General features: G+C 37.6%; 1 protein-coding gene across 5 annotated transcripts in view; it reads right to left on the bottom strand.

Annotated features, from left to right (window-relative positions):
• The window catches only part of GULP1 (GULP PTB domain containing engulfment adaptor 1), a 319549-nt gene that overhangs the window by 34192 nt on the left and 257710 nt on the right, over window positions 1–27647 (bottom strand). For all 5 annotated transcript variants that reach the window (XM_062188944.1, XM_062188983.1, XM_062188954.1 and 2 more), the window contains 3 exons: window positions 16273–16344; window positions 7359–7457; window positions 1487–1624 (listed from right to left, as the gene is read on the bottom strand). In XM_062188944.1, the coding sequence (XP_062044928.1) occupies window positions 1487–1624; window positions 7359–7457; window positions 16273–16344 (309 nt within the window). The remainder of the gene's footprint in view (window positions 1–1486; window positions 1625–7358; window positions 7458–16272; window positions 16345–27647) is intronic.

Here is a 27647-nt window from a genome sequence, read left to right as displayed (position 1 = left end):
GGTAAAACAAACGGCACAAGTGTGTAAGAACTATATGAACTCTGTAAACATGTCAAAGGACTCAGTTTATTTCTACATATAAGGTAGGAAAGAAGGGCAACTGAGTTTACCGTTTGGTAAAGAGGTAAAAGATCATTAGATATCCCACATAGAATACATTCACCAAATACCAACTTAATTTTCTCAGTCACTTTGAGAAAAACATCTGCAAATAATCATGGTTAAGAAGTACTTGATATATGTAAATATAATGCATTTATTCAATAGGATATATTTCAAAAATAAACTTATAAAATGTTTTGCTGTAAACACAATACTGTTTTATATGAGTAAGTGTATTTTCTGATGAGATGTTTCATAATGTTTATCAAATTCTGAAGATATTATGATACCAAGTGGCTTAGCATATCATGTTGCCTTTTAAAGTATAAAAGTTTTTAATGCTTAAAATACACAGATAACAAATTGTGCTACTTCTGATTAATTTTCAACAAGATTTTTTTTCTTTAGGAAAAGTTCATTGAGCATCTATTGCCTACCTGATGCAGGAATTACAGGGACAAATAAAAAGGTACTCATATTTATTCCCAAGAAGTACACATACTGAAATCAGAGGAAAAAATTATGCAATAGTGATAATAATAGTTGTCCTCTGCTATTTCTGACAGCAAGATGAAGGATCAAATAAATGTATTAATTTCTAATTATTGCCTAAACCAATAATGTTGTTGAAGCTAGATGTTCTTCCTTCATGGAAGCCATCAACAGCTACAATGTGTGCTTAGAATTCACATCTCATGTTTTATAATAGGAACTCAGAGTAGGTCATGATTAGAATTAACTTATTCTTTTAATCAAAACATCAGGTTTTCCTTAAGATTCTAGATGATTAAACAATGGTTACAAGATTTAATTTAGAATGTCCTAACTTTTATTACTCGCTAAAACTACAGATTACTTTCAAAACAGACACACACACAAACACATCATACTTTTACCTTTCACTATATTAGTTTTTCTGAATAATAAGCATCAAGAACCAAATATTTAAAGCTTCAGAGAAATTTTTAAGAAGTCATAAAGATTTTCTTTACTGAAGTTTAGAATATTAATTTTCATCCAATCTGTAACATTCCAGGAGGAGGGAACATTTGTGCATACCACTACTCCTTGTGTTATGTTCATCTTACTAAATCATATCAAAAATTAAAATTGCATGTAACATGACTATGAAAGAAATACATGCATAAATTAAACAGACAAGATATTCTAACAAAGGAAATTTGCATGCAAGTTTATGTCCATGAACATGAGAATTTAGTTAACAGTGAAATCCTGAAGCATATTCTCATGACAGAATGAATCTATTAGTGTAGTCAAGTATTTGCAGGCTTTATTCATTTCCAAATACTTTATTAATGCCGGAAACAAGACAATTCCTGACTTGTAATAGAACAAACCACCCCAAAACATCTGGTGTACTTACACACTTCTCGCTGTCAAATACATAGCACAAGTGTTTATTTGACTCAGAATCTTTGCATATGAAAGTGAATATCCTCTTGTCAGTTTTATCATCTGCACAAAATGAGATTCTATGAAGCTGGCAATTGTGTTGGACTTCCTGTGAACACAGATGGAAAGAAATACAGTTGATGGGATCTTTTTCCATCTTCTGAAACACCCGCTTGAGTTAATGAGATATAACACATGAATTCAGAAGTGTAAAAAAATCATCTGTCAAGCTTTGGTTTTAGAATTATTTGCACCCCAAACTTAAACAAGCACGTAATGGATATGGACCTCCTGACTCAGGATTATGCTAAAATATTCATTTCAAGAGTGCTTGGAAAAAATATAAGCATAATAGAAAAGGATCAAAGTCACACAGACTTTCTGAGCTACAGTCTTAAGAGATCATATACTTTAAATCTTGCAAGTTATATTAGGAGAACATTGAAGCCCAGAGAGATTAGACACCACCAAAAAGTTACATAAATTAAGAGAATCCTTTTTAACCAGAACTCTTTTATTTTTATTTCTCTGCTACTAATCATATTACAGTTGCTAATGTAGTTTCATTTGCACACACTTTCATGCAATGCATGCCACTATGTCGTACTTACTTTTCTTATTGAATTTTATTTTACGTATATTTTTTAAAAGAGTTATTTTATTTATTTGAAAGACAGAGTTACAGAGAGAGGTGGAGCCAGAGAGAGGTCTTCCATTCTGCTGGTTCACTCCCCAAATGATCACAACGGCCAGAGCTGAGCTGATCTGAAGCCAGGAGCCAGGAGCCTCCTCTGGGTCTCCTGCGAGGGTGCAGAGGCCCAAGGATGTGGGCCATCCTCTACTGTTTTCCCAGGCCATAGCAGAGACTTGGATCAGAAGAGGAGCAGCCTGAACTAGAACTGGTGCCCATATGGGATGCCGATGCTGCAGGCTGGGGCTTTAACCACTGCGCAACAGCCCAGCCCCACTTACCTTCTTGACTACGCATACACTCTTGAAACTTCTCTGTCTAGGAGTGTCATCTTATGACCTCTGTAACATTTTTAATTGAACAGTAGAGAGGAAGGCCTACATGATTGAAACAACCTTGCTAATTAGTAGAAAGACAAATACTGCAATCAGGTAAACATGAGGGTAATTTTTAAAAATTGTGGAAAATGACATTAAAAATGTTTATTTTGGTGTAAAATTGCTTTTAATATTCACGTATAACTTTTCTATAATATACATGTTCCATGAAATTTTTGAAGTTCCCTCATAGGTACAGTTGCATTTCTCTCCATGTCTCTCCGTATCTCTCTCATTCATAAGCACAAACACAAAATTATAAAACATATACAAAGCTGGCGCCACGGCTCAATAGGCTAATCCTCCACCTGCGACACCAGCACTCCTGGTTCTAGTCCCGGTCAGGGCACCGGATTCTGTCCCAGTTGCCCCTCTTCCAGTCCAGCTCTCTGCTCTGGCCCAGGAGTGCAGTGGAGGATGGCCCAAGACCTTGGGCCCTGCACCCCATGGAAGACCAGGAGAAGCACCTGGCTCCTGGCTTCGGATCAGCAGGGTGCACCAGCCGCAGCGCCGCCGGCCGCAGTGGCCATTGGAGGGTGAACCAAAGGAAGGAAGACCTTTCTCTCTGTCTCTCTCTCTCACTGTCCATTCTGCCTGTCAAAAAATAAAAATAAAAAAAATATGCAAAGTGTAAAATTACTTATATAAATTTTAAAATTATTATTAGTTAAAATATCAGCAGTTGACATTTGTATTATTTACTCACTCCTCACAGTTTTATGAAACCTGTTTAATGTAGATAAGAAGTATGTTTTTATTTTACTATGACTGATGCAAGTGAGTAGAAATATCAGTCATTCTATTTTCTATTGTAGTTATAAATATCTTTTTGTAAGATGAATTGAAATACTAATACCAATCAGAAACTCAGGCAACCCACTCTGTGTAGGTGTTTGAATATTGAACTGGAAGTAACTCTAGTTTTCATCCAAGGAGGACTGGCTGCATGTCTCGTCACAAAGCTTTACTTTAGATCAGATCTACTAATGTTTCTCCAATGTGATTTCAGACAATTTGTAGTATAAATACCTGGGGTGTCTGGTATAAAATTTTCTGTCTTCACTCCAGTGAGACTTGTAGGTCTCCTGATCAAAACGGGTAATGCTGTTATAGTGAAGAACCTTATCTTACCAAGTTCAGAGTCTGATACATGAGTTTGCTAAGATTTGATCTATCACTGATTCACATAATTATTTATCAGACTAAAAATGAAGACATAATATAGGATAGACAGATTTGCTTTGCAAGGATACAAATTAAAATGAGGAAGTACACTATATGGTTGTAGTATTTATTGGACTTATTAGATAGCCTAATCTATCTGTTTCCATATAATGGAGATACAGTACCAAAAGAGAGGGATTCACTCCAGATTTTTCACGAAGCCATGTTTTTTTATTAGTACTTACATAACTCCCAATTTTGTCTCAGAGTATACTTTCCTATATTTTTCCAAGTGACTAACTTTGAAACTCACATTCTTTTTCATTTGTTGTAATGGTAGCATAGTCAACCGAACAATAACCCTCAGCCACAATAAAATTTCCAAACATTGAGAAAAAGTCAACATTAGTTTATCAATCATATAGCCACGTTAATGACAGATAATGAGAACATATCATTGGTATACAATATAGATAAAGGATTTCTTTTCTCTGTTTATAGAAAACGTGCCAAACACACTGGTTAAGTAGCTGGTAATGGAATCCACATTTGTCCTTATTCATTCACTGATCAGTATGATCACAGAAAACCTTTGGTTATGAACAGTGGGAATCATCCTAATATTTGTTCAGATTAGCAAAGATATCTTCCTACATTCCTCCCCACCAAAAAAAAAAAAAAAAAAAAAGACTAGAAATCTGACATTGCAAGTTCTGTCTGTACTTTTCTGAGCTTTGAATTGCTGCTGTGATAGATAATTATGATTTTAAATGTAATAGACACAATCGAGACTTTGGGACACAGTAAACCACAGTGAGAAAACACAAGTCCTTTAATGTTAGTAATATTTTATAAGAGTTGTTACAAAAGATCATTAAACACTCTTATCTGCAAGTTATCAATAGCACCAGTTTCCAGCACTGCATAGTCTTCATGTGGGGGACAAGTAAGAAAACTTGAAAGGGAAAAAAAAAAAGAAAAGAGAAAGCAAACACCTCTCAGAGCCTTGCTGAGATGGCTTTCTTTTTCATTTTCACCCATCCAAGTGAGAAAGAAAAGCAAAGGCCCTATTTTCAATAAAGTCTTCATTAGATTAATAATGTATTTTGAAATCATGCCCCATTCATGAATACACAACAATTTGTACATTTATTTAGAACCAATTATATTTCATTTTTCCTTAAATTACAACTTTCCCTAAAACAAAAGAAAGGACAGATTTTGACAATGAGCTCTATTGCATGTAGCCACTAAAGGTGCACTACACCAGATCTCCTCAAGGCTGATGTGCAAACGAACCGCTGGGTTTCCTTTGAAACTGCAGAGAGATTCAGTATTTCTGATACAGAGTCCAAAGATCCTAACATTCAACCAGTAGATATTTTTTTTTTGACAGGCAGAGTTATAGACAGTGAGAGAGAGAGAGAAAGGTCTTCCTTTTCTGTTGGTTCACTCCCCTAATGGCCACTACGGCCAGCGTGCTGCACTGATCTGAAGCCAGGAGCCAGGTGCTTCCTCCTGGTCTCCCATGTGGGTGCAGGGCCCAAGCACTTGGGCCATCCTCCACTGCCTTTCTGGGCCACAGCAGAGAACTGGCCTGGTAGAGGAGCAACCAGGAAAGGACTAGAACCGGGAGTGCTGGTGCCGCAGGTGGAGGATTAGCCTAGTGAGCCGCAGTGCCGGCCCACCCAGTAGATATTGATGCTGCTGTTCCACAGACCACGTTTAATTCGCAGGAAAGTACTTGCTAGACTACTGCAGAGTTGCAGACCAGGGGAAAATATTTTCATTATCTGTTTGCAATGCAGGGTTTCCTTTGGCTTCTAATTAAATGAATATTATGAATAAGCATGCTAAATTGTTAGGGAAAAGATTTAATAACGTATTTGTAAAATAACTGGAGTTGAATGTTAACCAGTTTTCCCCAACTCTTCTTGCTTAAACAACAGTTCTGAGGAATTGTGCATAAAGTATTATTATGCTAATTTACTAGGGCAGCCATAACAAGTAGCACAGATTGGGTTGGTTACACAACAAAAATTTGATTACTCATGGTTCTTAAGGTTAGAAGTCCAAGATCAAAGAATCAGTCACTTTGGTTTCTCTGAGGCTCTCTCCTTGGTTTGTAGATGGTTGCTTCTCTCTTATGTTGTCATTTGAAATTTCCTCTGTGTGAGCATCCCTATTGTTTCTTCCTCTTCTTACAAGGTCACCAGTTATATTGAGTTAAGATCCCACCCCAAAGGTCTTACTTATCCTTGATTACCTCTGTAAAGGCCAAGTCTCCAAATACAGTGAGATGGTGGAGAAAGACTACAACATAGGAATTTTGGAAAGAAGCATTTTAGTCCACGTCAAGTATATTTATCGATTTTGAGTCTAGAATAGTTAATATATCTATGAATATTTTTATTGGATTTGTATGGGGCAAAAAAGGAACATTGGGTTTATATTATGTTATAGACTGAGTTGTGTTCCCATAAAATTCTTATGTTGAAGCTCTAGCCTTCAGTACATCAGAATGTGACAGTATCTGGAATGTTAAATTAAAAATGCTTGCAGTCACAACCCTGAACTTGTCTCCATGCCCTGAGTTCTGCAACCTGCAAATTAACTTTGTATTTAAACCAACCAAAACCTCACTTAGCTGTAGAATAAGCAGCTGAGTTCCAGCCAGTCACAGGCAGAGTTCAATACATCAGGCTCAAATAATGCAGATGCCCAGCAGCAGTCAATTTGGCGATTTCCCTACTTTGCCTCGCCAGGGTCTACAGAAGCCTGCTTCCGGGTTGGGTGGTGCTGTAGAAACTTCTTTTAGTTCCGAGTACTGCAGAGTCAGGAATTGTTTGTTCAACTAGATTCTGCTAAATCTAATCTGTCTAAAGTTGTTCTTTAAACAGGTGATAAAAGCATCTAAAAAGATAATCAAGGTAAAATGAGGCTGTTCGTGTAGTCTCTGATCCAATCTGACCAGTGTGCTTGCAAGAAGAGAAAAGAGGACGTGTAAACACATACCAGACCTGTGTATGCCAAAAGGATGAGCATTTAAATGGGCAGCAAGGGGACAGCTGTCTGCAAGCATAGGACAGAGGCCTCAGGAAAAAAGCAAAAAAGCCCTAGTGACATCTGGATCCCGGACTTCCAGCCTCCAGAATGGTGTGAAAATACATGTCTATTGTCTAATCCACTTTGCGGTATTTTTTGGCAGTTCTAGGAAACTAATACAAGGCAATTATGGCTACAGGAAATAAAATACAAGACAATACAGGACATTTTAGTAAACAACACAGATGTTTACCTTATTTCCCGAATACTGACCCACACTGAATATATCATTTTCACATTACATGCAGAAAAATTCCCTAATGCAAGCCCAGATGCTGAATAGTCTTAATATAACTTATTACATCCCAAACACAGGCTGAATGATAGACTACTTGCAAATTAATTCCAAAAGCTTTTTCCCCTCTTATAATGGTATAGAGTTTTAAACTGTCATTAACTCAGAATGGTTCAAATTGGTAAAATGCTTAAAATATTCATGTAAATCAGGTTATAATTATAATTAATTAAAGAATAGAATGCTTTTGGCACTCCAAAATAAGCCTTACCTTTGTTTTGGGTTCTAGAATTTTTACTCCATAAATAGATATTTGTAATTCAACTTTAGGAATTTTCTGGCCTTCAGATTTCTTGATATGTCTTGCAAACTACAAAAGAGAGGTTATTCACAAAACTATAATCCTGTTTCTGTGGAGAATGAACACAAACAAATACACATTTGGGATTCACATTCAATGTCACTTTCACTCAGTGAATTCTAGCCATTTTTAAGTATTTTATAAAAATAGTATAAAACTACTTAAAATGAGAGTAACCTATCAATATAATTCCGATTGTTTTCAGTAACCTTTTAAAAACATAATTTATAGTGCAATTCTTTCATGATTCTTAAAAATTTTTATTTATACAAGACACTTTAGACAAAAAGAAACATGTTTGGGGAAGCTGAGCAGAGATTCATTTATTTTTCCATGGATCTTCTGTTTTTACTACCTTTAAACATCCTGCATTCACCGGCTGCTGGATATGCCAACTTTGCCATATCCAAATATTTACCTAGTTTGATATACTGTCCTAGCCAATCATTTCAATGAATGAAAAGAGGCAGATTATTGTATCCAACGTGAAACTAAGAATTAAAGTAATTATCTCAACTACAAGATTCTAGTACAGGGGTATCCATTGGGTCTAGAGGTTGAGACATGGTTGAGAGGCCCACATTCCACACTGCAGTGCCTGGTTCCATGCCTGGCTCTGGCTCTTGATTCCCCGCCCTGTTGATATAGACTGTTGGAAGTGGTGGTGATGGGTCACTTAAGTGAGCTCCTGTCACTCATGTGAGAGACCTGGATTGACGTCTAAGCTGCCAGCTTTGACCCAGACCCGCCCCATCTCTCGTGGACATTTAAGGAGTAAACTGTAGTTTGGAGCTGTGTCTGTCTTTGTGTGTCTCTGCCTCTCAAATAAATGAATAAAAAATTATAAAAGAAATGATAAGATGATGCAGCATGAATCTAGACTCAGCCTAAAATTATTATTTTTTTAGAAAACTTTTATTTAATAAATATAAATTTTGAAAGTAGAACTTTTGGATTATAGGAATTTTTCCCCCATAACCACCATCCCACTGGCAAACCCTCCCACCTCCTACTCCCTCTCCCTTCCCATTCTTCATGAAGATTCATTCTTAATTATATACAGAAGATCAACTTAGCATAAACTAAGTAAAGATTTAAACAGATTGCACCCAGACACACAAAGTATAAAGTACTGTTTGAATACTAGTTTTACCATTGATTCGCACAGTACAACACATTAAGGACAGATATTCTACATGGGGAGCATGTGCACAGTGACTCCTGTTGTTGACTTAACAATGGACACTCCATTTATGAAGTCAGTAATCACCTGAGGCTCTTGTCATGAGCTGCCAAGGCTATGGAAGCCTCTTGAGCTCACAAACTCCGACTTTATTTAGACAAGGCCATAATCAAAGTGGAAGTTCTCTCCTCCCTTCAGAGAAAGTTACCTCCTTCTTTGATGGCCAGTTCTTTCCACTGGGATCTCACTCACAGGGATCTTTCATTTAGGTCGTTTTTTGCCAGTGTGTCTGGGCTTTCCATGCCTTAAATACTCTCATAGGCTTTTTAGCCAGATCTGAATGCCTTAAGGGCTGATTCTGAGGCGAGTGCTGTTTAGGGCATTTGTCATTCTATGAGTCTGCTGTATATCCTGCTTCCCATGTTGGGTCGTTCTCTCCTTTCTAATTCTATCAATTATTACTAGTGGACAGTGGTCTTATTTATGTGATTCTTTTGACATATCTTTATGATTAGTTATGAACTTAAACTGATCACTTCGACTACTGAGATGGCATTGGTACATGCCACCTTGATGGAATTGAATTGGAATCCCCTGGCACGTTTCTAGCTCTACCATTAGGGTTAAGTCCAAGTGAGCACGTGCCAAACTGTACATCTCCTCCCTCTCTTATTCCCACTCTTATATTTAACAGGGGTCAATTTTCAGTTAAATTTAAACACCTAAAAATAATTGTGTTTTAATTAAAGAGTTCAACCAATGGTATTAAGTAGAACAAGAAAATACTAAAAAGGACAAAATAGTAAGCTGTTCCTCAACAGTCAGGACAAGTGCTGATCAAGTCATTGTTTCTCATAGTGTTAGTTTCACTTCTACAGGTTTCCTTTTAGGTGCTAAGTTAGTTGTCTCCAATCAGGGAGAACATATGATATTTGTCCCTTTGAGACTGGCTTATTTCACTCAGCATTATGTTTCCCAGATTCCTCCATTTTGTTGCAAATGACAGGATTTCATTTTTTTTGTTGCTGTGTAGTATTCTATAGAGTACATATCCCATAATTTCTTTATCCAGTTTTCTGTTGATGGGCATTTAGGTTGATTCCATGTCTTAGCTATTGTGAATTGAGACTCAGTGTAGAATTATAAAAAGCTGTATTTTGAAAACATAAAGAATTATCTGTGCTTTTATACTAATATTTATTGTACCTTCTTGTGGAATTAGCAAATAAACATACATTATATATGGAGGGTGCACATGTGTGTGTGTGTTTTTGTGTATGCTATGAGGTTGTTTTAAATGTGCTTATTAGGTTATGTTACAAAATCAAAAAGAAAATCAAGGTATTCAGGCACTTAAGGAGAGATAGAGCCTCTCTCTTGGCATTGCAGGATTTGGTGGTGGAGAAATTGAAAGAATCCAGCTAAATTTGAAAATTAAGCAATGAATATGTTTTTAAAAACTTATTTTAGTGGGGCCGGCACTGTAGTGCAGTGGGTTAATCCACCATCTGCAACATTGGCATCCCATATAGGCATGGGTTCAAGACCCAGCTGTTCCAATTCAGATCCAGGTCCCTGTTAATGTGCCTGAGAAAGCAGTGGAAGATGGTCCAAGTACTTGGGCTCCTGCACCAATGTGGGAGATCTGGTTGAAGCTCCTGGCTCCTGGCTTCAACCTGGCCCAGCCCTGGACATTGTAGCAATTTGGGAAGTGAACCAGCAGATGAAAGATTCTCTCTCTCTCTCTCTCTCACTAATCTAAGTCTGCCTTTCAAATAAATAAATAATATTTTTAAAACTTATCTTAGAATATATAGAAATATATACCATAAACAGATAACATACATACATATGTATGCTACATGGTATGAGGTTGTTCCATGAAATATTTGGGACATATTTACATTAAAAAGAGTTATCTATTATTTACCTGAAATTCAAAGTAACAGAATCTTGGTTTTATCTGGCAACTCTACTGTCTCGCTACTTCCCTTCTTTCTTTCCTCTTCCACCTTCTTTTTAAGAAGTGGACAGAAAACTATTAGAAATAAATGGGATTTTTCACTCATCTTTCAAAGATTCAGAAAGTTACTTTCTACTATAATGCTTTTGCAGCATATAGGTCATTCTAACTTGAGTCAAAATAGATGACATGCAAAGCAGGGCAGGGTTCCATTTCTTTTGTGTGCCATATTTATTTGCATTGTGCATTTCACTCTAATTTAGGGCAGATGTGCGTACACATGGTATAGCTCAGTCCTGCAGCCGAGAGCAGTTAAAAGTCTTTTTCTCCTTTCATGGCTTTGCATGCTGTGCAGAGGAACATAATTAATGCACGTGTGAATGCCCTTGAAGTGTCTGCCTTTATATCCTGGGGAGGACCATTTGTTTTACTCCATTTTGGGTGGTAGAAGTGTTCAGCTTGCTGTCCCGCTCTGAATGCAGGCTGCTAGGTTTTTTTCTTTCTGTCTCTCTCTTCTCCGTTTTGTGTCCTGTAGCCTTACATTCTGCATGTAATTCAGCTAGCTGTGCCAGAGATTTTTTTTTTTTTTCTTGTCTTTAAGAAACTTGTTTTCCTTCAGTGCAGACCTTTAAAAATTATCCCCCCTTTCTTCCAAAGAATGTGGATTCATTTTGTTTCTTCTTCATCATCTGCTTGTTGATTGGGTGAAATTAAGTGATTTGGACGTCTTTCACATATGAAGGCTGACTAAACAAATTAACTGTATGTGAAAGTATCTGAACAGAGAGCAACTCCCGTGGTGGGGTGCAAAAGCTTTCTAAGCTCGCTGCCCTGGTGCTGCTCTTTTCCAGAAACAGACAATGAGCAGCGGCTTCTGAGGTCCCACATCTGGACACAAGCATCCCTGTGACCTCTACAAGGATTGCACAACCTTTTTGTTTCCAAAAAATCTACCAAAAAATCACTAATAACTTATCTGTTGAGAAGGAAAGAAAGAAATCAAAGAAGGAAGGTAGTAGGGGCCAGAGGCAGAAAAAACAAAGAAGGATAAGAAGGAAGGGAGGAAGGAGGAGAGAGAAGAGGGGATGGAGGGGATGTGGGACAAGGATGCGAAGAAAAACTAAAGCAAAAATATCTAATCTTGGGATGTTGAATCATACGTTTTATATCAGGACAAGATAATCTTGTTCAAAGACCCTTCAGAGATCATCCAATTTTCCCACTTCACAGATGAAAGAAATGTGTCCCAGAGAAGCTATTAATCTTAATCATAAAATGGGTGTGTAGCAACTAGGCCTGGAACTAGTTTTGCAGACATGCACTAAATAAACCTTTTATTTTACACAGCTAATACTCTGTATCTAAAAAACAACATCCCAGATATATTGTCATATTTATATCAAGATTTCTACTAGTTATACCACTTGACTCTTGAACATTGTTGCAGAAGTCTAATGGATAAAGTAATATTCATTCAATCTATATTTAAAGAGCTTAATATTCTCTTCTCTGCCTCTCCATTTTTTCTTGAAATTCGAGCTTACTGCATTCCATAGATTGCATGGCCACTATAACTCTCCAAGACATTTTCCTGCTTGTAGACTTTAGTTTTGTCCCTGAATACCACTGACTTATATTTGGAAGACATTATGATCAATTTATCTTAAATTCTTTACCATCCTGAATTATTATTAAGTTAACATTTGAAGGGCCCCTTTCAGATTCCTTTGACTTTTTGCATCAGTGGATCCATGTATTCGTAGTTCTGAATAGAAACAATGAACTACCATTAAAATGTGAATGTAATACTCCTGGGAAAAATATTCAAAGGAGGAGAAACATGCACATGGTGGAAAATGCCTTAGATAAAATAAATAAAACCAAGCCTTTGACACAACAAAGTGAGAGAGAAGGATGATGTAGTACTCAAAGTACTTAAATGTGACACTGCTAAGTCGATTTCTTAAAAGAAAATGCAAAGAGAGCACAACTGAGTTTCAAAGTCATTTTGCAAAATTTCCATCCATTCATCAGAAGACATTTAATAAAGTGAAATCTAACTGATATTAATAATCTAACAGATACTATCAGGAAAGAAAACTAATTTACTACTTTTGGCTTATGATTCTGGGCTACTATTCTTCTTTGTGGCTCTTATACTTGAATTGTTAAAATATTCATGACAATCCTGTGGAGAAGTCATTAATGCTTATATAAAGTTACGTTAAACTCTAAAGATTTTGTTAATTAAATAGCTGTTTATAAGAAAAAAGAGTGTTATGCTACAAAGTGAGCTTGAAATGCTAGGCTGAGGCTTAACAGCACTTACAATAATTCCCAAAGGCCACATTTTTCTCAAAGGAACTTTCCCTAGTAATCTCCCAAGGAAAGGGGTAAATTTAAGTCTATTTACTAATACTTATTCATATGCAAACATCACAAGATTTTTAAAGAAATACATTGAGCTGTCTGACATTTGTACTAGTTGGATTAATAAAAGTAAATAAATCAACATGGAAAATTAAGTCCATTACAGTAAAAATACTATTGAATACACAGAAATTGAAGGTGTTTATAAATTACTACTTTTTAATTTGCTATGTTCTTAATTCTCAGGCAAAAACATGGTCTAGAAGCAGGAATTGCTGAATATAACTGAAAAATATGAAAGTTGTTTTGACAAATATAGAATTTAAAATTAAAGACAAAACTTAAACAAATCATTGCTTTAATCAAAATAAATATAAATTTCCATGAAATTACCAAAAATATTTAAAAAATCTAAATTAATTTTTCTGAAAGATAAAAAGGCATTAGAAAATATAAAAGTGTAACATTGAGAAATTATTTGTTTTCCATTATCTTATATTATTTTTCCATTTTTAATTCTTACCTGTCCTCAGTTAATGCATTAACAAGCAAATATACAAATAGAACAAAATATATACAAATATAACGAAATAGAAATAAACAAATATAAATGAAATGTTACCTTCTTTGGGAAATAAAGTCAATTAATAAACATGAAAAAGCAGTAAGAATACATATATTTAAGAAAAACAATCGGGAAAATAAAATAAGAATGTGTGTACATGGTAAATTTATTTTTAATGGAGCAATAGCACCATCTACTGGCCAATGTTACCTAACAAGAAAACTATAAAGGAACCAGTTGACATTTTAAAAATAAATGTAAATATTCTTAGTATACTTTAATTGTAGACTCAGACCCCTGACACAATAAAAAATATTAAAAGTAAAATGTGTAACAACATTGTTTTACTCATTCTCATGGGTGCATGAATCAATATAATTTGCAAATCAACAGAGTAAAAATTGCTTCTCAAATACATACTTATTCCAGAAGACACTTGAAAAAGAAATTACTATCAACTAAGCATTCACTTGAAAACTATCGTAAATCATTTTTATCTTACTATAAATCATTTTCCTTTATTAGCAGAATGCATTTTAAATAGAAAATTCTACATTGGAGCCCTAAAATATCCCACAAAAAAATGTATGTAGACCAGCCATTGTTTGAAAAGTATTTCAGTTCAAATATCTTCTTACATTTCAACTATTCATCATATAATTGGATCCTTTTGGTTTTGGCTTTGGGTAGGCTGAATAACGAACTCCTGCATATAAAGAAATACTAACTGTAAACACCATTGTTCTTTTATAAAATATTCTGATTGTTGTGAAGTTGAACTCCTAGTGCTCTTTTGCTACACTCTGAGACCACTAAAATAAAATTCTATTCTAACTTGCCTCCATAAACTTCCAGACTTCTTAAGTCTTCTTTTTGTGTTTAAAATTACTGCCCAAGCGAAGGCAAATATAAATTATTTCCTAATGATTACTGAAAAGAAATGGGTGGCCAGTACACTTTTTTTTTTTTCAAAATGAGGCTGATATTATCAAGAACCTTTAGAATATTTACTTAAGATAATTAGGTAAAATACACATAAAATGGTAGAATAAAAGTATCACCTGCCTTTATTTCTTCACCCAGAATAGAAACCACCCCATTCAATTTTTCCTCTATTTAAACATGCTGTGGATTCTATCTGATACAGTATTCTCAAAGCAAAGTAACAGGGGCATTTAACTTCAGTGGTTAAGATACCCTCATCTCACACTGGAGTACTTGGATCTGATTCTTGATTCTGGCTACTGACTCCAGTTTCCTGATGATGCAGACCATGGGAGGCGAAGGTGACAGGTTCCTACTACTCCTACGGGAAATCTACAATACAGTGCAGACTCCTGGTATTGGCCACAGCCTAGCCCTGGCCATGGAGGCAGTTGGAGAGTGAACCACAAGATAGAAACCCTTTCACTCTTTCTCTATCAAATTCTCAAATAAATAAATTATACAAAAATAATTTCTCAAAATGCAAATAAATATTTTTAATACTTATATCTTTACTTACACAATCAGAGCCTGACTGGTCTGTGGATAACTGATCATCTCTAAATCAAATAAAGTTAGGGGAGAGTTGGTCCTCCAAACATGTGAGAGCCACCATAGATAATACAATGATTTGTGTAAGGAAGCAGTAGCATGTTTTTAAATACTTATTAAATTTTGTTTTAAAATATTTATTTCCTTATATATTTATTGAAAAGCAGAGTGATGGAGAGAGAAGGTGTGACTGAGACCTTCCATCTGCTCCTGCACTTGTCAATGCCCGTTAAGAGTTGAAGGCAGGAACCCAGTCCAGGTCTCCCATGTGGATGGCAAGAACACAAGTACGTGGGCCATGATCTGCTGCCACCCAGGTGCATTAACAGGAAGCTGGATTGGTAAGGAATAGTCGAGACTGGAACCAGGCACTCTGATATGGGATATGGGCATCCCAAGTGGTAGCATAACCTGCTGTCAACGCCTGCCCTGGTATGTAGAGACTCATGTTTATACCATAAAGAAAATATTGTTGAAGAAGGTTTTCCAAAGTTTTTCCAAAGCTCAGAGAGAACAATGTCCTTTGATACTGGGGATATGAAAAAGATGCTGTGTGACATCTTATGTAAGAATTTCTTAGGAAATTTGCTGAATATGAATATGTATATTGCATTAGGTTTGTTTTTTTTTTTTTCAGGAAACTTGATAGTTATGTATATATGGATTTGCATGTTTAATGCCCTTCTCTGTTAACTTAGATGCTCCTGGTTCCCACATAGCTGCTCATGGATACAGCCAGATCCTTTTGAGTCTACCCATTTGAACGTCTTAGTATCACTGCAAGATTCTGCCTTGGACTTGACTCTATGTCCAAATTTTCAATTGGTAGATATGATACCATATTAAGACAAGTGTTATTCTGTTAACAACATTTTATTGAGGACATGCACTCACAATGACCAAACAAAGACAAGCTACTGAATGTCAATGTCTAGGATATATGGCTATTAAAATTTGGGGGGAGGAGGTTTTGAGAAATGACACCTTAGTAAAATGTAAATAATGTTCAATATGCAGAAAAATAATTCACTATATACACATACTTGTTATTAAAATATTTCCTTGATCTGATGATTTTTATTCAATAGTTAATTTTTAATAGAGAGAAGATCTACCTGCTACAGAACAAATGTTGGAGATTTCTTTCAAGCTACTAATAACATGGCAAGATCAACACATAGACACTTACTTGAAGGGCTTTCCCTACCTTTAGTTTCCTTACAGCATCTCTCACAACTTCTGTTCCTTTAGGCTGTTCCACTTCTGTACTGCCAAGAAACTGAAAATGGATATTTGTGAGATGCAGTCTTTTACATCATACATAATTCATTCTCATTAACCTATCATATTGTATAATCAAATGGTTCAGTATTAGTGTCAACCCAAATCCTATTTAAATAGAAGTAGTACTTTATCTTATGTTATATGCAAATATATCACTTAGTCAATACAATTCTTATTCAATGACTATTTTTTCAGAAAATGGAATTTTCCCAAATATTTTACTTTTTTTTTTTTTTTTTTTGACAGGCAGAGTGGACAGAGAGAGAGAGAGACAGAGAGAAAGGTCTTCCTTTTACTGTTGGTTCACCCTTCAATGGCTGCCGCGGCCAGCACGCTGTGGCCGGCGCATCACACTGATCCAAAGCCAGGAGCCAGGTGCTTCTCCTGGTCTCCCATGCGGGTGCAGGGCCCAAGCACTTGGGCCATTCTTACTGGAGAGAAATCTAAAATTATTTCATTAGATCATAAGAAGTAAAGCTGACTTCAACAACTGAAGTTCAGTAAACATTTTAATAATTAATAATCTATAAATGCAAACCATAGATATGTTATTACTACTTTAAACCTCAATAGTACAATTCAGCTTATAATTTCAATTCAACTCTTTTGTTATTGAATTATGAAACTCAAATAGCATATAGAACTGAAACCCAAAGCTTCTTTTATTATCCAGTATAAACCATTCAGTAAAGTTACATTAGAATTATAAAACACATATGATCCACAATCTTACCAAGTTTTTTTTGTTTGTTTGTTTTTGTTTTTGTTTTTTGGTTTTTTTTTTTTTTTTTGACAGGCAGAGTGGACAGTGAGAGAGAGACAGACCAAGAGAAAGGTCTTCCTTTTTCGTTGGTTCACCTCCAATGGCCGCTGCGGCTGGCGTGCTGTGGCCGGCTTGCTGCCGCCGGCGCACCCCGCTGATCCAAAGGCAGGAGCCAGGTGCTTCTCCTGGTCTCCCATAGGGTGCAGGGCCCAAGCACTTGGGCCATCCTCCACTGCACTCCCTGGCCACAGCAGAGAGCTGGCCTGGAAGAGGGGTAACCGGGACAGAATCCAGCACCCCGACCGGGACTAGAACCCGGTGTGCCGGCGCCACAAGGTGGAGGATTAGTCTATTGAGCCGCGGCGCCGGCCCACCAAGTTTTAAAATAATCCTGAAAGTAGTCACAAAGAGTGTTCAATTAAAACCGGACTGATACAAAAAAAGGAAGTTTCATAATACTTACCACAATGTAATAAACTCTCTACCCTGGAGCGATTTATAACCCCCCCCCTTATAATCTAATATCATAAAATGTTCAAATCAAGTAAAATCAAAATACTGATACTTTGGTCTATAAAATATTTTTATACAAAGAGCAAACAGCTATTAAATTAATGAAGTAAATATAATTTCCAGTGATTATTTCACTCATGTCATAACTCCCAAATTTAACACTAAAGAGAGTCATGAATTCATCACTTATCCTACTTATAGACTGGATATATGTATGAATGTTTTTGTGTACACTTCACATCAGATGATTATAATAAGAATCTGTTTCATGTGTTAAATTGCCGAATGGAAGGGAATAAAATAATAAAGTCAAGGTAACTCTCATTCCTTTCTTTTATTCTTGAAAACAATACTGACTAAATAAATTAGAGCCTTTATTTTTTTGAAATGGCACATGAAATAACCCAGGGAATAGGTTAAAACATAAAAGTGCAGGTTCCTTGATTAAATAAATCAGAATTTTTAGAGGTAGGACTGAGGCATTATATTTCTAAAAGCATAGGTGACTTATTGTATTACCAAGTTGACAGGTCATGAAGTTAGAGGAAGGTTCGTGCAAAAAGTGAGTTGAAAATACTGAAGGTAACTGCTATTGCCCTTCTGATGAGCTCAGGGGACACAGAATAAAGCTCGTTTACACTGAAGCAAAGAGAAGATGAACCTCTCAGCTTCTATAAAATATGCTCAAATTATAGCCAACAGCTGCTACAGGAACCTAGAAAAGATACCATCAAACACTCAGTTTGTACCCACTGATACTCAAGTCGCCAGCTGACCAGGTATACATAAAAGACAAAGCGATTGGCTTGTTTCACTAAGTATAATGGTTTCTGGTTGCATCCATTTTATTGCAAAAGACAGGATTTCTTTTTTTTTTTTTTAGCCATGAGTAGTATTCCATAATGTATATATGTCATAATTTCTTTATCGAGTCATTAGCTGATAGAAATCTGGGTTGATTCCATATCTTAGCTATTGTGAATTGAGCTGCAATAAACATAGAGGTATAGATTGCTCTTTCATATGCTAATTTCATTTCAGGAGGTTTTTTAATACTGTTTGTTGAAACTCTTAGTGAAGGGTTAATCATGAGTATAAAGTTAACTGAAAATAGATCTTTGTAAAAAATAAGAATGAGAATAGGAAAGGGAGGAGGGAAAAGGGTGGGGGAATGGGCGGGAGGGAGGGTAGGGTGGAAAGTATCACTATGTTCCTGAATCTGCACATATGAAATACATGAAATTTTTATACCTTAAATAGAATTTTTTAAAAAGAGAGAAAAAAGACAAAGCAAGTGAGAAATTCTCAACTTACAAGAAATTTCAAATCTGTTAACAACATGTGGGAGACAGCCAATTCTATTCTGGCACCAGTGGGCCTGTCACATTTTCCCTGTTTTAGATCAGTGTTTTCAACCTTAGCTGCAGATAGAATCACATGGGAAGATTTAAACTTATTACCAGTGTCTATGAGTCTGATTTAATTGGTCTGGGGCAGAGCCAGGACATACGTATTATTTTAAAGCTCCAAAGGTGATTTTAATTTGCCACCAGGTTTGAACAGTCCTGTTTTAGATCATTTGTAAAGGAGAAAAAGTTCAAGTAACAAAAGGAGATTTATCACAAATACAAGCTATTTAGTTTGAAATAAATCCATGGCGTAAATTATATTCAACTTCTCTGAATTTAGCATGTTGCTGGGAGAGTCTCCATTAGTGGGTGGTCCTGTGCAAGTATGAGCAGGGAGGCACAGGCAGATTCTGTTAAGTGAACCAGACTAAGAAGAATCTGATGTGTTAATAACAACGCAAGAGTTATGGGCAATATTTTTGGAAGAATGTCATGAGTCATAAGAATTATATGCAAATAAGCCCATATGGAGATATTATAGAAGAACTCCAAGTATATTCTAAATGAATCAAGCTTCAGCAGTATTCCAGGAACCTTTCAATATGTTTCTTTCACATCAGCTTTAATTAAACCATCTGAGTAATGACACGCTGGGAGATGCCTTGAATTCTGATATGAATTAAAACTAAAAGACATTTTCATATGGAGCTTTCCATTTAATCCAATTTTTTTCGTATGTAACATTAAATAATCTGTAGGCAAATAATTTTAAAAAGTGAAAACATAGCCTATTCCAGATTATTATCAAGCCCCTTCTTTTTTTTTTTTTTTTTTGACAGGCAGAGTGGACAGTGAGAGAGAGACAGAGAGAAAGGTCTTCCTTTTGGCGTTGGTTCACCCTCCAATGGCCGCCGCGGTTGGCGCGCTGCGGCCGGCGCACCGCGCTGATCCGATGGCAGGAGCCAGGTGCTTATCCTGGTCTCCCATGGGGTGCAGGGCCCAAGGACCTGGGCCATCCTCCACTGCACTCCTGGGCCACAGCAGAGAGCTGGCCTGGAAGAGGGGCAACCAGGACAGGATCGGTGCCCCGACCAGGACTAGAACCCGGTGTGCCGGCGCCGCAAGGCGGAGGATTAGCCTAGTGAGCCGCAGCGCCGGCTCAAGCCCCTTCTATCAGGTTCTATTTGCCTCTCAATCAGAAAAATTACTTGTAGCTTGGACAGCACCTTTCTTAGCTCCTCTAATAATGACTCTGTCCTTTGTTCTAGACCCTGTCTACTACACTTGGGCCTCATTCCTTTGTAATCATAACCTCTACTCTACCACCAATGGCTCTACTCCCAACCTGTGTGTCCTGATGGTCCTCTTCCCCACTTAATGCTGTATAATTGTTCAAACCTGGTAAATGCCACTCTTAGGATCATTGGTTACTATCCTCACTCTGTCTTTTATGACCTTGTCTAAATATGATCAGAGTCGGCAAACTTGGAAGGCTTCCATAGCCTTGGCAACTCATGACGACAGCCTAGGATGGTTACTGGCGCCATAAACTAGAGTGTCAATTTGTTGGGTCAACAACAAGAGCCACTGTGCACTTGCTCCTCATGTGGGATCTCTGTCCTTAATGTGCTGTACATTTTGATTTAATGCTATAACTAGTACTCCAACAGTATGTTTCACTTTGTGTTTCTATGTGGGTGCAAACTGTTGAAATCTTTATACTAAATTGGAAAGTCACCAGTTTATTTAAAATGGAAGAGGTGCTCACACCCCCCAAATAAACTTAATTCAATTTAACATCACTAGCAAAAATCACTTAGAAACTGTACAAAAATAAAAAAAGTTAACACATTTAATCCTGCAAGGTTTTTGTAAGGACTGGAAGGCAGGCTTTTGGAGCAGCATTTGGGCATGGCTGGGGGCTTCTTTGGTTTGATCTAACACACACAAGAGATGGAACCTATTCCAGATGACAGTTTCAAATTTCCTGCACGTTTGAAGACAAGAAAAGAGGCCAGTATACAAACTTCCGGTGTGCTGCGCCTTAGGACTGTATGCACTGGACTGAAAAATCTTAAAACTGCTTTAAGTTGGGCTGGGGTGGGGTGGGGGAAAGGCAAGCCTTACACTTCCTCCATCAATTTCACCAACCTCTCACCGTAGAGGAGACTGGAGAGGGTAGTAGCACATGCTTGTGCTGTCAGAAGGCCACTTGAGGGGTGGAGGGCATGTGTATGGGGGCAGGGGAGGCGACTGTCCTTTTAGAATCTGGTACCTGGCTGACCTTGTTTATGAACAAGAAAACCCTTCCAGAAATGGAAGCCTTTTGCTACATACCAAAGTAAAAAAACGTACTATTTTCCAAGAGGAAAAATACCTAGGTGCATTTGAAAACAGAAAACTTAAATGGAACTAATTAACATTTAAAAGGGGGCTATGTAAACTTTGTGCTACTCAAATGAAGTTCAAGTATTACTTCTGAGCTGTTTACAGATCACTGAACTTATACAATATTCTGGTGATAAGAGTGCAATTCACATTTGTGTTTCTGAACAAATAAACCACAACTGGCTAGAACACAACCTGTGCAATTAGAATCTTCATCGGAGTTAAAGACACATGCTACATATTTCAACATGTTCAAAGTTAATTCAAACCACATATTTAACAGCTTTGTAATATACAACAAAGGTGAAAAGGTCTAGCATTTGTTTGAAGCACACCATTACAGTTTGTATAACACCCTTTACACTACAAAGGCTTTTAATCAACAGCTACTTAGAGACAAAAATGCACAGTGCATTAACTTGAATACAAAAGGAGACAAAACTATCTTTTTCCCCCAAGCCATGGTGGGAAATATTGCTGACCTCGTCCTTTGAAGCCTGCATGATCTTCTGTATATAAAGAGAATTGAAAATGAATCTTGATGTGAATGGAAGGGGAGAGGGAGCGGGAGAGGGGAGGGTTGCGGGTGGGAGGGAAGTTATGGGAGGGGGAAGCCATTGTAATCCATAAGCTGTACACTGGAAATTTATATTCATTAAATAAAAGTTTAAAAAAAAAGACATTTTCATATGGAGCTTTCCATTTAATCCAATTTTTTTCATATGTAACATTAAATAATCTGTAGGCAAATAATTTTAAAAAGTGAAAACATAGCCTATTCCACATATTCATGCCATACATCTACATAAAATATTTATAAAACTCTAGAGTGGCTGCTTAGGGCAGTGGCATGACTCCACTTGGGACACCTGCTTCCCATATTAGAGTATCTGAGCTCAATTTTAATTGTTTCTGCTGCTAATCCTAGCCTTCTACTAATGCACACACTGGGAGGCAGCAAGTGATGGCTCAAGTGCTTGGGTCTCTGCCATCCACGTGAGATACTCAGATTAAACCTTCGGCCTGGCCCAGCTCCAGTTACTGTAGACATTTGGGGAGTGAAGCAGTGGGTAGGAGAGCTCCGTCTCTGCCTCTCTCCCTCTCTTTCTGCTTTTCAAATTAAAACTTTTAAATGTTTATAAAACTCTTAACTAAGATACAGTTTGCTATAGTGAATCCTAGAAGTCACTTGCCAATTCTTTCCTGATAATTTAGGGAAGATACAAGTGTTCTGTGGCTACACTTGGAGTCCTTGCTCAGCTTTCTTGGGATCCTGTTTTCTCAGCTCAGGAACTCATCCTCCAGATTGCACAGGCTTTGCTGGGAACAAGAAAGCTACCTTGCCAGCACTGGGCTAGCAGCACCTGGGAGCTTTTGCTCTCTACTCACCCACGTCACCACATTCCATAGCCAGTGACTAATGTGAGGACGTGTAACAGCTCAGCTCTTTTGCCTGGAGGTGGGAAACTCTAAGTTGTAACGTTATGAGGTAGCTCTTCCCTTGTCTTCAGGCTGAGACTGGGACTTGACTGATGTGTTCCTCTCTTGTCTTGAGTCCCTCTCTTGTCTGCTTTGCTTTTCCTACTCCTGTACTGATTTCACCAGGAAGCACTTCCTGAATCATTGCGTGCACTGAAACTCTCGCCTTGAGGTCTAATTCTGGGAGAAGCTGACCTTCAGCACTGGTTAAATGCTCAAATGCTGACATTTCCAAAACACACAATCTTTTATTCAAATCTACAAATAATTGAAATACTCTCATAAATACTACCAAAAGGCATATGCAACATGTATCAAGAGGACTTGAAAAAGTTCATGAAAATGCACATTATCCTTCGTTTTCATTTTCCTGCTCAGATAGATTAGAAATAAGACTTTGCTTTCCATATGTTTTTGTACTCTAATGGCTGAAGGCGAAAGAAAATATGGAACTGATTCTTGCCATGGTTAGAGGTTGAATCCAGCCTCTCCCAAGACTTGATCATTGGAGGAAAAAATGTAAAACAGAGCTCTGAAATGCAAAATTCTAGTTACAACCTGCAAGACTGCAAAATTCTGGGTCCAGCAGGGGTACATGGGAGACTTACCTGAAGTAAAGATATGAAGCACATTGGAAGACTCCTGGGCCCCTTGCCCAGCCTGGCTCCCATTGTTTTAAGTGTCTGCTACCAGTGAACAGCAACAGGGCCCAGAGAAAACAACAGAACCTATGCTGACAGGTGGGGTTTCCACATGAAACACGGGTCACCGGACCAGGCCCCAGCTGACAAGCCCTGCCCAAGGACCCAGAACGGCTCACTGGCTTTTCATGTCTCAGTCTGTAACATCAGAACTCAGCAAGGATGTGCATATCATTTAAGAAAAGCCTCTCACTTGAAAAACCCATAAGCAGAAACAAGAAAGAATGGGAAAGAAGCAGAAAGAAAGCATCCATCATAAAACAGCACAGAAGAAAAAGTAGCATTTAGAGAACAAAACAGAGTACACAGAAATTAAACACATGAATGGAAGATCTAAAAAGTAACGAGAATATTAGCAGACACAGTGGAAGGAATTCAGTAAGTAAGTAATTACTGAATGCTTATATTTTTGAACTTCTGTTTTAAGAACTGGTAATATGGCTGAGAACAAAACACAGGAAATTGCCTGCCCATATGGAACTTACACCCTAGTGAAGAGCCAAACAATAAATGACAAAGTGAAAACAAGCGGATGGTAAAGGTCCTTTAGAAGCACTTTGGAGAGACAAAGGGTGGAAGAGCAGAGCATCTAAATATGCCTGTGTGTCTTCATAGCATTTCAAATAAAATGGTCATGGGTCTGGCCTTGCAGTTCAATGGATTAAGCTGTGGCCTGCAATGTCCATATCTCATATTGGATAGACAGCTTGAGTTTAGGCCTCTCCAGTTTCAATCCAGCTTCCTACTGTCATGTCTGGAAAGGCAGTAGATGATGGCTAGAATAGTTGGGACTGTGGTACCCAAGCAGGAGACCAGGATAGTGTTCCCAGCTCCTGGCTTTGGCCTGACCCAGACCTGGATATTCCCAGGGGGAAAGCAGGCTAGGAAAAGAAATAGAAAGTGGAGTAGTCATATTTTTTATGATTTTTATTTATTTGAGAGGTAGAGTTACAGACAGAGAGAGGAGAGACAGAGAGAAAGGTATTCCATCTGCTAATTTACTTCAATCTGCTGATTCAGTCTGCAGTGGTGGGAGCTGAGCCAATACAAAGCCAGGAGCCAAGAGCAAGGAGCTTCTTCCTGGTCTCCCACACAGGTGCAGGGGCCCAAGTACTTGGGCCATCTTCCACTGCTTTTCCAGGCCATATGCAGATAGCTGAATTGGAAGAGGAGCAGCCAGGATGTGAACTGGTGTCCATATGGGATGTGGGCGCCAAAGGCAGATGCTTAGCCTACTATGCAGTGCCGGCACCAAAAGTCACATTAAAAAAAAAAAAAAAAGATACAAAACAGAAGAATGAGAAATTTGATTTAGGGCAGTGTCTTACTAAACATGGATTCTAGACTTGGAGCATTAGTATTACCTATAAAATTGTTATGAATACAAATTCCACTAAAAGAGAAACCCTGGGGGTGAGGTCTAGCAGTTGGTTTTAACATCTCCAAGTGATTGATGCTGAAATATGAGAATCACTGTTCTAGGAGCTCCAACATCAAACCAAAAGGATCAGAGAAATAAACAGGAAACATTGGAGGAAGAAGACTGTCACTTTTCCAGAACTAAAAGTATGAGTTTTCATAATAAAGGACTCCATGTCACACCACTGCAATGTACGCAAACACATATGCCAGCACATACAGGCTTCCAGTCACTTTACTACAGATACAGAAAAGTTGACAAAAGATCCAAGAAATAAAAACTCTAAACCTCAAAGGTCATAAACTATAAACAACACCAGACTAAGTCTTTACACCAACAACCACAAAAGAAAATTGACTTCTGGGGCCAGTGCCATGGTATAGTAGGTTAATCCTTCCCCTGCAGTGCCAGTATCCCATATGAGCACTGTTTCTAGTCCTGGCTACTCCTCTTCCGATCCAGCTCTCTTGCTATGCCCTGGAAAAGCAGTAGAAGATGGCCTAAGACTTTGTGCTTCTGCACCCATGTGGGAGACTGGGAAGATGCACTTGGCTTCTGGCTTTGGATTGGTGCAGCTCCAGCAGTTGCGGCCATTTGGGGAGTGAACCAAGGGTGGCAGATAGTCCTCTCTGCCTCTCCCTCTCATTGTCTGTAACTCTACCTCTCAAATAAATAAATAAAAAATTAAAACAAAACAAAAAAAATTGACTTCAAATTCTGAGGATAAAGAAACAATTCTGAGCCACGTTTCCAGCCTATGAAGAAAGAAAAATTCATAGGGAGATGTGCATGGGCCTGAATGATAGTCCATCCATACCCAGTTGTAGGAACAGAAGGGAGTAAAGTGTAGGGAGAAATGCAACCCAGGAAACAGAAGAGACAGCAAGGGTGTGTCGGTGGCCACCATAAAAATACATATCAAAGTGCTGGAGCACGACAGGTTATTCAGAAACACAGCAAAGTGACAAAAGACAATCAGAAGCTAAAAAGGGGTTACTTCAGTGAGTGAGAGTGGTGAGAAGAAGTTTCATGATTCTATTATCAGCCTTGGGGGGGATACTTGATGTTAACTTAAAATGAACAATTACTTTCATAAAAATAAAAATTAGGAACCCAATTAACAGCATGTTCATTGTAAATATGTTCATCTGGTCTTTAAAGAACCAGATTATTGGGTGGAGGTGTTTGGTGCAGTGGTTGCAATGCTGCTGGGGACCCTGTATCACAGATCCAGCTTCCTGCCAGCGCACACTCTGGGAAACAGCAGATGATGGTTTAAGTAAAAACAGGTCCCTGCTACCCATGTGGGAGACTGGGATTCAGGTCCTGTCTCCTGGCTTCAGACCGGTGCAGCACTAGAAGCATTTGAGGAGTGAACCAGTAGATGGAAGATCTCTCTCTGTCTCTCCATCTCTGTCTCAGCCTTTCAAATGAAATGAAAATAAAAAATAAAAATTTAAAAGTAAGAAAAAGAATAAATGAAATAAATAACAGAAAATTCATCATTAAAAATACTTAGATATGTACTGTCAATCAAGAATTCCCTAAGTCCTGGCATACAGCAAAGGTGCAATATTTGGAGCTCACATCTGAGTGAGAAAGGCAGGAGGAGAGGGGAAGAGAGAACGAGAGCGAGAGCAAGAGAGAGAGAGAGAATCTATGTTTACATTTATAAGGGGTCTTTAAAATGTTAATGGATACATGTATTGTAACAAAACTAAACATGGCTTTCAAACATTTTTATACCACATAAACTTGTCTTTTAATTTCATTTGTCTGTGAATTTTATTTTGTACTCTTATATGTCTGGATCACAGACAAGAGTATTATAATTAGATGGCTTTAATTAAAATCACACACACGCACACACACACAGATTAGATCAGAGAGTAATATTTAAGATGCTGTCATAAGCAAAGTCTTTTCCAAAAAGGTGACATTTTAATAGAGACCTGAATGAGATATTTAAATGAATCATGCACTCAGACATCTGAAGTTAAAACGCCTTTGAGGTGTTCATGGTTGATGCAGATTCAACAACTGGATACGAAGCTGGAGGTTGTGGAGCAACATTCTGGGTAGAACATGTGAATTAGGGCAACCTTGGCACTGCAGTCTCAACAGAAGGCTGAGAGCCTGAAGACTGTCTGGTTCATGGATACCCAGCTAGCGACCACATTTCAGAGAAAAACAGAAGAGAATACTGCTGCAAAGGGGATTCCAATGATTGTTTGGGGAAAGTGCAATGGGAATTAGGCAGTGAGGTTATTAATAGTACTTACTATGATTGCCAGATCTAGCAAATAAAATTCCAGACCACTGCTGTTGTTCAGACTAAAAAGTAGTACAGCTACTCGGAAAGTACTGTGTGTCATTTTTTTTTTTTAAACTAAACATAGATCCAACAAATGTGATCCAGCAAATATACTCTTGGTTATTTATCTCAGGGAATAAAAAAGTCATGTGTCATGTTCATTCAGTCCCTTAAGAACTGAGGATCAGAGTATTTCCAAAAATTGGAAACACCCCAAATGTCACCAGTGAATGAAGTGTGGCACATCTATACCAAGGAAAGCTACTCAGCAATAAAAGTGAATGAACTGTGGATGCACACAACTCAGAAAAGATAATCTCAAAGTGTTTCTATTAGTATTTGCCTAAAAAAATCACAGAAATACCTTTAAA

This window comes from Lepus europaeus, chromosome 1 (genome assembly GCF_033115175.1).
Source record: "Lepus europaeus isolate LE1 chromosome 1, mLepTim1.pri, whole genome shotgun sequence".
Lineage (NCBI taxonomy): Eukaryota > Metazoa > Chordata > Mammalia > Lagomorpha > Leporidae > Lepus > Lepus europaeus.
The sequence above is the reverse complement of the archived record's forward strand: the minus strand, read 5'-3'. Positions and strand labels throughout refer to the sequence as shown.